This window comes from Zosterops lateralis (assembly GCF_965231275.1).
Source record: "Zosterops lateralis genome assembly, chromosome: 2".
In the NCBI taxonomy this organism is placed as follows: Eukaryota; Metazoa; Chordata; class Aves; order Passeriformes; family Zosteropidae; genus Zosterops; species Zosterops lateralis.
Genome location: NC_139763.1, coordinates 43760405 through 43773158, shown reverse-complemented (window position 1 = coordinate 43773158; position 12754 = coordinate 43760405). Strand labels below are relative to the sequence as shown.

Genomic DNA, 12754 nt, shown 5'->3' with positions numbered 1-12754 from the left:
TCTATGAGTATCTTGCATGTTGACTTGGGAGAGGTGGGAAAGTTTGGATCTGTGTCAAGCAGACAGAGATAGCCAGTCACTTGAATCTTGAATGTGTGAATGGTATTAAAGAACATGAAGATGACTGCATTAATTTTCTTTGGTAATTAGATACATCAGATGCAACAGTTACTGTGTTTTGGTCTAAATTTGAGACCTCGTACAAATTCTTTACCTTAGTGTGTCTATTCAGGGGGCTCCTAATGGATAAGGTAGGTTACCTGTTCAACACTGGCAGCATGTCTAGTAATCTAAAAATAGATGCCTGAGAGTTGTTACTAATGGAAACTTAAACCTATACTGACTTTCAGGAGTGCCTAGGTCTGTCCTGATTTTTAAAATCAAAAGAAAATAAGAAATTAAGAATGTTCACCCCAGAATATCTAAGGAAGTCTCCATGGAAACAGTGTATCTAGCAGTAAGGAGAAGTGCTTTTGAAAGTAAATGGCTGACTGCTGAGCTATGTTTGAAGTATAAATTATTAAATGAATAAAACCTTTATGAAAATACATGTGCAATTACCTTCTGGATACAGTACTCTGAAGTGAGCACTGGAATTCGGAATTACTGTGAAGAACAGAAGCTGTGCCTGTATAGGCAGGATCTCAGGTCTGCACTTCTGCACCTCTTTCACTTTAAGGGGGCAGTCAGTACTGCACAGCTCGGGGGCTGGGGAGTGTGGTGGTGGATGACGAGGAGAGGACCTTTCCCCTACCCCCATGTCCCCAAGCCCAGGGAGCACCTGCGGGAGCGGGACAGTCCCCGGCAGCAGCAGCAGCAGGCACAGCACTTCCTCGGCTCTGCCTGTCAGCGGCTTTCCCTGGGTGACACCGGCTGCCCGGTTTCACCGGGAAGATGAAGAGCGTGTACAGAGTTATGGAGAGGCCGGGAGCTGGGACAGAAGGGATGCTGAGACTGTAATGCGCAGGGGAAGCCTCAGCTGAAGTTAATGGAAGGGACAGCATTTGCTGCGTGCTTGGGGACGGGAGGAGCAATGCTGGTGGTCTGTGATTGTTGAAGATGTACCTGCTCATCACAGGGGCATTGGAGTAGAGGACCTTTAAAGGTCCCTTCTAAAATTTTGATCGTAATGTACTCCTCTGTGGTCTGCATCTGCTGCTTCCCCAGTGTTCTCTCTCTCATCTATCCCTACCTGAGTTCTCAGCTGACAACTCTTTGTTGTTGCAAGCCTGAAACAATAACACATTTTTTTCATTAAGAGTTCAAAAAGATTTTCAGTTAAAATTAATTTCTTTTCCTTCTTAAAAAAAAATAAAAATATTCCTACCAACATTTTTGAGAATTTATCTCAAAATCAGGTAAAACTTTTGCAAGACTAGTATTAACTCTTTCAGCTCTACTTTTAATGAACCATTAGATGAATTAAACTTAAGAGTTGTGTGTGGAGTTCTACAGGCCTCGCTAACTTTATGGTATCATTGGTAATGTGGCACTGTTATGAATACAAATGCTGTGTAGCTTTTAGTCCTATTTTATTAGCTTTATTATCCCAACCTAAAATAAGATAACTGGGGTTTTGGTTTTGGCTGTGTTTTTTTTGTTTTTGTTGGGATTTTTTTCTTACTATCTATAGAATCATTATAATAGTTCTGTATGACTTAAGAAAAAGTTGGTGATTTGTTGTGTGGTTGTTTTGTTCTTCCTTCCCATGCTGTTGCTGTAACTTCAGGAAGTTCTATTTCATTGCTAGGATCCCTACTCTGTTCAAAGCTATATAAAAATCAAAAGGATAGTATCAAAACCAAGAACTTACAGAGAGCATGTATTAAATCAGAAATATTATTTGACACTGGGAGATAATGTGAACATGCCAGTCAACACAGACATTAGCGTATCTTCTTAATCAATAAAGAACTTCTTTTACTATAGTACATATAAAAATAATAGTTAAGACACTTATTCTTCTAAATCACTCTTCAAATCCTTTGTTTTTACTATCAGGCAGTTTAACAGATGTTTGAACTACTTTCAGATACATGAGACAGAATACATGTGGCAGCTGGCGGCAGTGGTGGGCCATGGAGGGGAAGAGCTGTCTCCAAGTTCATTTCAGAACTTGAAGATGGAGACAGGTGCTGTAGTCCTTTAGAAGTAGAAACTCCCCTTTGCATCCTGAGATGGGACCACTTAGAAGGATATGCAATTGAAGCCAAGTGAGTTGTGTTTGACACAATAAGGAATATGAGAAAAGTGATTGTGGTCAAAGCAAGAGGTTGGAAAGGGTTATTTGTGTAGTAGCCCTCTGAAGGGATGAAAACAGGAAAGGTGGCACAGCCATATAAAGTGTTTTCAGTTGTTACAAGATGACAGTCCAAAGGAGAATGTCATTTGTGTAGATGAGGAGGAAACTTAGCTGTGTGCCAAAAATAACAAAGCTTCATTTTAGCTTCCTGTGATTTAGAAGGATAAATTGAAGATCCTCCTCTGGCATTGCACCAGTATTTCAGGTAATAGAGTGGTATTGTTTGTGATTAAGGAAAAGAGGCAAAGGGAGAATTTGTAGAAGGGGTATTAAGTCATCTTGTGCTAACAGCTAGATATCCCTGAGGAGCCATCAGGTGTGTATGTTAAGGCTTTGGCCAAGATGATACAAGTCTAACCAATGCTAATGTTCTCTCATAAACTTCGTATGTATGTATATATATTCTCATGTTAAAATGAGAGGAGTTCTTTCTTCTGCAAACCTGCTCCATCCCAGGTATCTCACAGGGTCACATCCTCCTTCAGGTGTCCACCTGCTCTGGCATGGGATTCTCCATGGGCTGCAGGTGGATCTCTTCTCCATCATGGACTTATTCACAGGTCACAGTCCTTTCAACTCAAGTTCAGATTGAAGGTCCAGCCTGTCCAGTACAGCAGGACAGGAGCAGCAGCCACACTGGCCACCTGCTATCCCATGGAGGCACAGCTGCATGGCTGTTACCAGAGCATTCCCAGGCACAATACAGTAAGGTGATAAGCAGTACAGCACTACAGCTGGCAGCAAAAGCAAAATATGTCTACTAAAAAGCACTCGATTCAAAATACAGTCACAGAAAGTGAGACCTATGGCAAGAGAAAGGAGCTTGCTCATTACTAGCTAAACAGCACTAGCAAATATAAATTCAGTCTAGTATATCCTAGAATAATTAATTCATGAAACTTGTTAGCTAAAATACACATTTTAAGACTAAAATCAGGGAAGCTTTGAAGCATAAAACCTGAAATTAAATTCAATCTCCTAATGAAGCCAAAAATAATTATTTCCTTCACACTTCCTATTCTAAAGTTATTAACAAAAAATAAAAATTGAAAAACCAACTCTCCAAATCCCCCAACAAATAAAAACCCACTTCAGCTTTTGGACTAAAGTAGAGTTGTTTTTATCTTGTAAATCTAGTTAAAACATGTACATTCAATTTTGTACCAAAACCCTCCCTTTTCCCTTAAACTGTAGAGTTGAAGGACAGAGGTTTCTGTGAATTGCTATCAGTGGAGGACTGGTTCTGTTCAAAGCAAAGAGGTTCTAGAAATTTCCCAACATAATCTGTTGCTGTAGGCAAACTTACATGTGGTTGTGGGATAAAGGAGAAATCTGTAAATAGAAATACTTACGTGTTTTTCTTAACTTGCAAGATTTTTTCCCTGAGTACTAATACTTTATTTTCATAAGTACAGCACTGTGAGTGCTGTACATCTAGCGTTAGGTGTTGAGGAAGACATTTCATAATTTCCAGAATTTGCTCTACCATCTTCAAGTTGCTGAATAAGATCTTAACGTTCTCTGGCTCCCATGTTCAGGTTGTTTTCCCCAGTGATATTTTTCAATATTTTAAAGAATATTTTACTAAATGACAGGGGGCTCACTGCCTACTACCAGCTTCTACACAAGACATTGCAATGCATTTATTTATTTAATTATTTTAATCTAAACCAAACCTTTTTATTTGCAGTAATCTTTTTATTTGCAGTAGTGTGCTTTATCAAGAAGATTGTAACCTGTCATCTGTGTTCACCCTTTATACATCAATATATTATCTATGTTGGAGCTTGCTGACAGAAGGGAGTTGCCAAGCCCCGGAGTATGGATAATTCAGAAATACTAGTTCTGTCCCCCTCGTATGAACTGCCATTCAGTGGACTGGATAATGACATTATTTTATTGCTTTGTGGTTGATCTCTAGTGCAAATTTTAATAACTTATGTTTCGGTTTGTTAACTGTATTCAAATGAATGTGTGTAACAATCTACACTTAAAACTGGTTTTGCAGTCTTGTGTTGAAATTGCTGACACGGATTAAAGATGTCTTTAAATTGAAAGCCTTATGTTTTATAGTGCTAAATGATCACTTGCAGTTTCGAAGCAAGCTAAGAAAAAAATCTGGCTGTAAGGAGTGAGATTTAAAATTTGTGCATGGAGAAGACTATTGACTTTGGCATCAAGAAAGCTGTTCAAAAGATAACCTGATGCCTCCCACCTGCTTCCTTGGCTGCTCTAACAGTTCTCATCGGACTTCAGCTCGTAGACAGGACAGGGGTTTGTAAACTGGTCCCGTGTCACGTTTGCCTCAGGAAACTGAAACTTTTGAAGATGCCTTGAAGACTGCCGAATTCTCGGAACTTTTGTCAGAAAAACCGAAGGTTGGCATTTCAAGCCAAACCGAATGGGGTACCTTACTGACAGTGTTACGCCTGTTGCTAGCAGTTCCCCAAAGCGCTACAAATTTTTTTTTTCTTTTTCTTTTGCGTGTTTGTGGGTCGAAATTGCTCCGCTACCATGCTATCGCTTCCTCTGCCCACCCTGTCAGCCCCCCGGGGAGCAGGCGGTGGGGAGGGGAGGTTTCCTCGGTCCCAGCCCCGCCAGGGCTCAGGGCAGCGCCTCCCGCCGCCGCGCCGGGCGTGGGGCCCCTCCTCGGGCGGGGGAGGGCCCGGCGGGGCGGCGGGCGGCGCCTCCCCCGCGGCCGCGCTCCCTGCGGCGGCTGCCGGCGGTGCCGGGCCATGGGGGGCAAGAGCTGCCGCCTCGCCGTCCTCACCCTCGCCCTCCTGCTCCCGGCCGCCGCCGCGGAGGGTGCAGAGCCGCCGCCGAACTGCGAGGCGGTGCGGAAAGTTTTCCAGCTGCGGCGGCTCGGGCCCCTGGGCGGCATCCCGGGCTCCCCGCGGGCAGGTAAGGCAGGGGCAGGGGGCGCCGGGTTTGAACTTGGTGCCGCCGGCGGCGATGGGCGGGCGGTGTCCTGGCGGGGCTTCTCCCCGCAGCAATATCGGGGCTAGCCCCTTAGTCAAGAGAGAAAACTCTCTTCTCGGGCTGTGGGCGCTGGAGCACCCCGGCACCTGCCTGAAACCCGCTTGTGCCCACCCAGTTGCACTCCGCATGGCGCAGAGCGCAGCGAGCCGGCTCCAGCTGGGCTCTCCTGCTCCCAGCTGGCCGTGGGCAGGCACAGGTACATCCAGCGGACCCTGGGGGCTGGGACAGCCGCCGAGCTGCGCCTGGGGCTGCTGCAGGTGCCCTGCTCTGAAATGGGAATCGCTTACACCGCTGCAAGGGTCGTGCTGCGCGTTTTCCGTGCTGGATATCTGCCTGTCACCCGAATGTAATGAAATTCCCGGCAAAGTAGTGTCTTTATGGCAGTTTGAGTATATACAGCATTTCTATCGACAATGAATTTTATTTTTAAAGTAGATACTGAATGACGCTGCAAAGCACGGATATATAAGGGGTACGTTTTTAGGTTTGAGGCTTTGTGTCCAGGTTTGTGAGAACCTCAGTTGAACTCAGAGAATTAAAATGCAAGTATTTTAATGATCAGCGATATAGAATGAGAAAATAACTTTTTTTTTTTTTCCCACATCTGTAAAGTGTGTTCATGTTTGGATGACAGATTAACTAGTAAATGTGAGTCGGTGCTTTTTTGACAGAAAATGCAACAAAAGCTGAATTAATGTTCCCCTCACTTTAAAATAGTAATAGGTAGTCTCATTCCTTTTTTTAAAGATAATTTGTGTGGTTTTTGTTATTTCTGCAAGTTGAGATAAGGTGTACTAGGTTTATTTTAAAGGCATCCTTCTAAAATACAGCTTTTAATGACTCTGGCTTTAAATGTGACAGATAATGCTTAACACAGTCAATATTGCAGTGTATTGTTTACAAATTAGAGTATTATATTTATTACTAGTACATTTATCAACATGTATTATTGTCTTCTTGCATTGTCCTAACCTAAAGGTTTTATTATTGTCTTTAATAAAAAGAAAATAAACACTTCAGTTGGAAAGCCTGATGGGAGAGGTACTGTGCACATGAGGTGTCTGGAAAGTGAAATCTGAGTTACAGCCCTGTTGGCAATTCAGGTTTTTTGTGCTGATCATTTGTGTGAATAATCTCAGTATGAATGATATGTTATCACTTTATCTATGTTCTTCTCATTCCACAGCCTACTGTAATTTTTATGCTTTCTCTGTCATTGTAATCTGTTTTGATTACTATACCTTTAATTTGTGTAGTAGGAATAGGAAGGAAATACGTTGACTGGAGAAAAGAACTATTGTACCTTATACATGTTTCTTCTGCTCTGCTCCTCCGATTTCCTCCTTTCCTCTATAGTATTTTTTATACCACCACTTACTTTCTTCTTTTGATTTTCACTTCTCTGCATTTCCTGTTCGAAGGAAAAGCCATGTTTGAATTCCAAGAGTATAAAAGAATTCCATTCTGTGCTGCTGCCCTTGCAAACTGTGGGCAGCAGGAGGTGTGGTACAGCTGCATGGTCAGCAGCCTTTCACTCTTTGAAGGAATTACATTGCTGTGGGCAGCCAGAGTTCTTGTTCTGAATAGCATTGATCTCAGATATCATGAAACAAATTATTGGCAAGCAGTAAAATAAATCCAGAACTGGCAGTGAGAAGAAAATCGGGATTAAATGAGTATTTTAGAAATTTTAGGTGTGATTAAAGGTATTTGTAGGCTGAAAACATAATGTGAAGAGAAATGTCAGGTTTTACTACTGATCTTCTATGTTAAGCCTTCTTTTGAGGCAAGATGTAAAAATACTTTAAAAACTTTTCTGCTGGCCCTAAGAAATGTTTGTGTATAAGATGCACGCATGCACCCGTGTATAAGATGCACACATGCACCCATACAGCACTTTAATTTTAGTGCTGAAATATGGGGCATCTGGTGGCATTTTAATTTTCTTAGAGTTTCCATAATGTTCCCAATGGGGCTGAGAGATGCAATAACTCTGAGAAACTTATATCTTTCTGGTAGTGGGGTGTGTGGGATACCTTTGGCATCTTACTCCAAAGTAAGTGTGCTCCTTGTGGGCAACCACGAGCTACACCGTTATCAAATGCAGGTGTTGTCTTCAGAATAAGTGGGATAAGTGCCTCAACTGCTTTGCCTCTGTGTCTTTATTTTAGTGGAACCTCAGACATAACTTGTTACAGAGCACTTTCATTTAGTTGTCTCAAGCTGAATCTTTGGGGTGGAGTAAAATCACCAGCTGAAGAACAGTAGGAATGCTGGTTGATACATGGTTTTGTATATAGTGGAAGTCAGTAAAATTATAGGGCTTGTATTTGTCTTGTTTTCATTGCATGTATAAAAAACAGGCTGTACCATTCACATTTTTTTTTTCTTCTTAGCAGAAATAAAACAAGCAGCCTCGTATCACTAAATCATGCAAATTCTAATCCTGGAGATTGTCACTTGTGTATATTATGAATATACGTTAGCTCAAAAACCTATGCATTATTTTATATAATTAGTTCTGGAGCTATTGTATAAAGGTTGTGTATCTTTAAGGGAGAAAAAAATCCCTCTCTCCTCCTATGCAAAAATGACATATATGTACATGAAGGTCATCTTGAAGGAGATGGAAACTACAAATTTGAGTGTCTGTTATCATTCACATAGGACAGGATATAATAGTGTTGAAAATGGGAACTAATAATCAAGATAAATTACTATATTTACCAATCCCAAACTACTTATTGCTACCCCTAGCAATCAAGATACTGGATTAAGTGTTCTTGGTCTTTTGTAAATGCGATTTGGGAACTATAGAACAGACTTATGCTCAAAGCCCCATCACATGCTCTATTGGAACATTTATCGCATTCATGCTGATTTGAAATCTTAGTTGCAAAAATATGTTGGTTTTTTTTCCGATCTGATTCTGTGCTACAAGTACAGTTTTGGTGGAACTGTACAGAATAACCTCAGTAATTAAAAATCCTAAAGGACACTTTTTTGCTGTAGAAAGAATGAAATAAATAAAAAGTACTCAACGGTCAGCTTTGGAGTTTTTTATTTTATTTTTTGTGGATCAGTATGACTTGGTTATTTGAAAAAAAAAGTCTGCAAAATACATTTTTGTATGTTTTTATTTCTTATGTTTAAGGTATTGTATATCCTTTCTGGTATTGTAACCTAAGCAACTTTCTTGGAGTGGAAACTCTTTTACCCTATATGCTAGTAGATCTAGAGATTTTAGCTAATTTCAGGAGCTCATTTTTTTCACACAGATTAAATGAGAGCTCTGAGCTTTTCTTGTTATTTTGGTTGCAAATAGTATTTATTTTCTGATTTCCTTCTCTCTGAATATGTGGAGAAGAGAAGTTGTGGATCTCCCATCCCTGGAAGTATTCAAGGCCAGGCTTGATGGGACTTTGAACAACTTGGTCTGATGAAAGATGTCCCTGCCCATGGCAGAGGGTTGGAACTAGACATTCTGTAAGGTCCTTCCAACCAAACCATTCTATGATATGATTTTAGCAACAGCAGAATAAGATGGTTGATAAACCATTCACTCCTGCCTTCTTAACAGAGAGCCTCCAGTAGGTCATGTCAGTGAACAAACATTCAGGCTTCTGTTTGCACCAAAAAGCTGAATTCTGTGGCTTATTGAAAAATGTTACATTTGCTGTCACTGTAGAATCAAACAATTCCCATGAAGTGGGGTGGGGGGGGGGAGAGTGCCAGGGATATTTTTTCTCAGCAGTTTGTTTTTTGATTGGTTTCTGTTCGTTTGCTGTTTTGGGTTGGTTTATTTTTCAGGAATCAATCTAGGCTTCTTTTCAGCAAACATTGGGAGATCAAGCAGTTATGAGAACAAAAAGCATAAAAGAGAGTGAAGACTGTGATCAGTATAAATTTTATTGCAAAGACTTTTTGGTAGAGAACCATTATGAATATGAAATTGAATAAATGAAACCATGCTGCAGGGATGAGATAATGTCAGAAAAAGTTGGTCTGTGGTACTATTGTTAATTCAAGTTAAAATATTCTTGTTAATTCCCCTTAAAGTAACATTAGAAGTCTGTTTAAAATCCAGCAGGCTACTTTAATGCAATTCCAAGATCACATTGGAATTTTATTTTGGATTTTTAGTATAATTTACATTCAGGTAAATTTGGATTTTGGTTCTACCTTATGTCAATTTTTTTTTTTCTGTTGTGTGGAGGCAGGGAAACTTCTAATTACTCTGTTTAACAGGCATTCAGAGCTCTGGAAAATTATTTCGTCAGAGACAGAAAGTGAAATGCTCTGTCAAATCAGTTACTGATGTTCATTATATCACATCTGTTTTTGTAAGGACTGTTGGCAACAACATAATTTTCTGTGTGTGTGAACATTTCACCTCTGGATCCACAAAATGATCACCGTGAAAAGAAAAAAGTACAATATTTTGAGATTAAAATCAACAATAAAATGGGCTCAGCTATATAGCAGTTCCCCTGTCTCAGTCTCCAATCTTTCATCTTCTCTAGGAAGTCATCAGTGCTCAGTAGTCTTGGGACTTGATCCAGCCTGGTGGTGCAGCTCAGTAGAAGACAGAGGACTGTCTCCTGACTCTCAGGCCGAGTGGAAGAGATAGGGTCATGTCTACATTGCTTAAGGCGGGTGTCCTGTAGAAGGAATGGACTGTCCTCACTCCATGAGATTTTCTCTTGAATCTTCTTGAGAACCAATATGATGCTTTTGTGACACCAAGACACTGGGTTCCCCACCCCAAAGTTCAGGCAGTCTCAGAAATAGGAGACATGTTTTGTTCTGTGAGCTGTAGCATGGGTGTATGCAGGGATGGCTTCACCTTGCTGAGGTGCTTCTTAGTTGGCAGGAAGATGAGCTTGTACTACAGTGTTGTGTGGAGTGCCTTTTCAAAGCAGTATATAGAATGCACCATCTCTTGAAGTGCAGGTGAGAGAAATACTGGTGCCTCCTGCATAGAGCCACAGAAAGAAGTGAGGTGATAGTTCAAGAGTGTCAACAGTCAGGGCCAGGTGCTTGAGGCTGATCCCCATCTCTTTTACTGAGCAAAGCTGAAGTACTTTACAACAGTAATAGTGACAGCAAGTAATGCTAAGTCTGGAGTGGTGCTTGTAACAAAAATAAGTTAATAAATATTAAAGGATAAGCATGAGAAGGACTTACATCTGATACAGGTTCCAAATCCATTTTGAAATAAACCACTGATTTGACAATTGCTTCCAAGCCATATGGCATTTCAGTGCTGGCTTTTGAAAGACTGTTTGTCATGACAATCCTAAGTCTGTTTTAGGATTTTTCAGACCCTGGATTTGATCTCTTGGAAGTCTAAATAGGCAGAAATTTACCACGGATCTGGCATTTTCTCTTCCTGGCAGTTAATGTCCTCATCCTGTCAGCATTTGTTTATCACAAGGTACTGAAAATACAGATTTGTACAGCTGAGACCACGAATAAAAGTTTGAAATCAGTTCCAGATAGGTAAACTTGCACCTCAAAACAATTAATATTTTTCTTCCCAAACTTTCCTAGACTGATTTAGATTATTTTCAGTTCTAAAACCTTTTCTATACTATAACTGTTTACTTCAATATAATTTCATTACAGGCTGTGATATTTCACTTCTAGCTGTCTTGTGATCTTGTCTCAAAGTGGATCACAGTGTAGAGCCATCAGAATTTGGTACTGAAAAGAGCCAATATGCCTTTTTGGAGTAGAAAGTGTTTTCTCATTCTATTTCAAAATTGGTTATTGACAAAACAATTCTTGTGGAAAGTGGAAAGTTTTTTAGATACGAAAACTCAGAGAATTTATGTGGGTTTTATAATATTGCTTGTGCTGAAATGGAAAACCTGTTTCACTTTCTGGTTTACATGTCTTCTGAGACATTATCTGTAAGCTGTTCCTTAGATCTCTAAAAAAAAACAACTACAAAACCACTCTGTGGGTTTTGAGCAACAATCCAGTTTTTAGTCAGTTGGGTTCTTTGTATGTTGTATTTGGGTACTTTTTCCTGGCCAGTGAAAGCAGCTGTGTTTAATGAGCCGGAACAAAAGTAGGTCAATAAAATGTACTTTATATGTACGTGATTAGCAGTCTTAAAACTATAAGACAAAATTCCCTTGGGGTTGGGAATGAGATCCATGTACAAAAGATGCTGCTTAAAAAATATTTTTCATAAAATCAAGGGAGTAAAATAATGCCGAAGAGTCGTCTGAAGCCATATAGAAATATTCATTATTTCTTTAAGGTTTTGCTGAAAGTGTGTCTTCTTGAAGCTTTACTCAAGTCCATAAAGCCTCGATAAAGTTTCAGATTAGCTTCTGCTTTACAAGAGGCAAAGGTGTGAAAGCTAAGCAGTGCCTAACAATTGTTTAAAATGCTAAGAAGAATTTGCGTAATAGAGCTTCATTTTAGGTTATTTAATTTTAATATTAAGCAAGTATTTTTCATGTCTCTGCCTGTGTACACAGGGAACTGCATGTGTGCAGTTACGCTGTATATTATTTGTTTAAAATGTAGAAGTTGAAATGTTATGAAAATAAGTTTCTTACTATGTTTCCATGAAATCTTGTCATATCTGTCAGTGAAATAACATATTTGAGAACAAAATTCAGATTGGACTGTCAAATTTTGTATTAATATAATTTAAATTCACATACTTATTCTTTCTTGGTATTTTTGTTCTTTATATTAGAAATCACTGTTTAGATAACAGTATTAAAAAAGAAAAAGATTTTGAATACCACATGATAACAAGAAAGGTGAATAATGCCTTTTATACTTGATTATGCTCCAGTTGTAAAGTTATAACAGTACCGAATTTTCCCTCTGGTATTTCAGTGTGCCCAAAATCAAAAAAGAAATACTCCTTTGTAGAAATGTCTCCCAACCTATTAGGGAAGTAGGGAGTTAGTGTGATGAATTCATGGGAATGTTTGACATTAGATATAGACACAGCTAGGAAGATTAGACTAGAAGTCAGGATTGCTCCATGTAGAAGTTAATATAAGCATATTCATTATGAACCTGTGAGGAATGGGCTTTCCAGTAATATGTTTATAATGTTTGGAAGTGGTTAGCTTTTTCTAGTCCAAGATTTACAGAAGCACAGGAATGCCAACCATGAGCTACTCCAGCAGTTCAGTATTCTAGATGATCATAGAATCACAGAATAGTTTGTGTTGGAAGGAACTTCTAAAAGTCATCTAGTCTGCAATGAACTGGGATATCTTCAACTAGATCAAGTTGTCCAGAGCCCCATCTAACCACATCTCAAATGTTTCCAGGAGTGGGGCATATACCACCTGTATCGTGATGTACAATGCATATTCAATATATTTAACCAACATTAGTTAGCAGTATTCATGGCCAGAACAAGATTACAGTATCAGGGAATTTATATTATGTGACTTTAATTAAGTGTAATAAATATATTCTTCCCACAGAATT

The 12754-nt window shown here is 39.6% G+C and overlaps 1 protein-coding gene across 1 annotated transcript in view; it reads left to right on the top strand.

Annotated features, from left to right (window-relative positions):
- Nucleotides 1-4572: 4572 nt before the first annotated feature.
- The window catches only part of GPC5 (glypican 5), a gene marked incomplete at its 3' end in the record, with an annotated part of 589849 nt that continues 581667 nt past the window's right edge, over nucleotides 4573-12754 (top strand). The window contains exon 1 of the mRNA XM_083855586.1: nucleotides 4573-5203. Within this exon, the coding sequence (XP_083711712.1) occupies nucleotides 5038-5203 (166 nt within the window). The 5' untranslated portion in view covers nucleotides 4573-5037. The remainder of the gene's footprint in view (nucleotides 5204-12754) is intronic.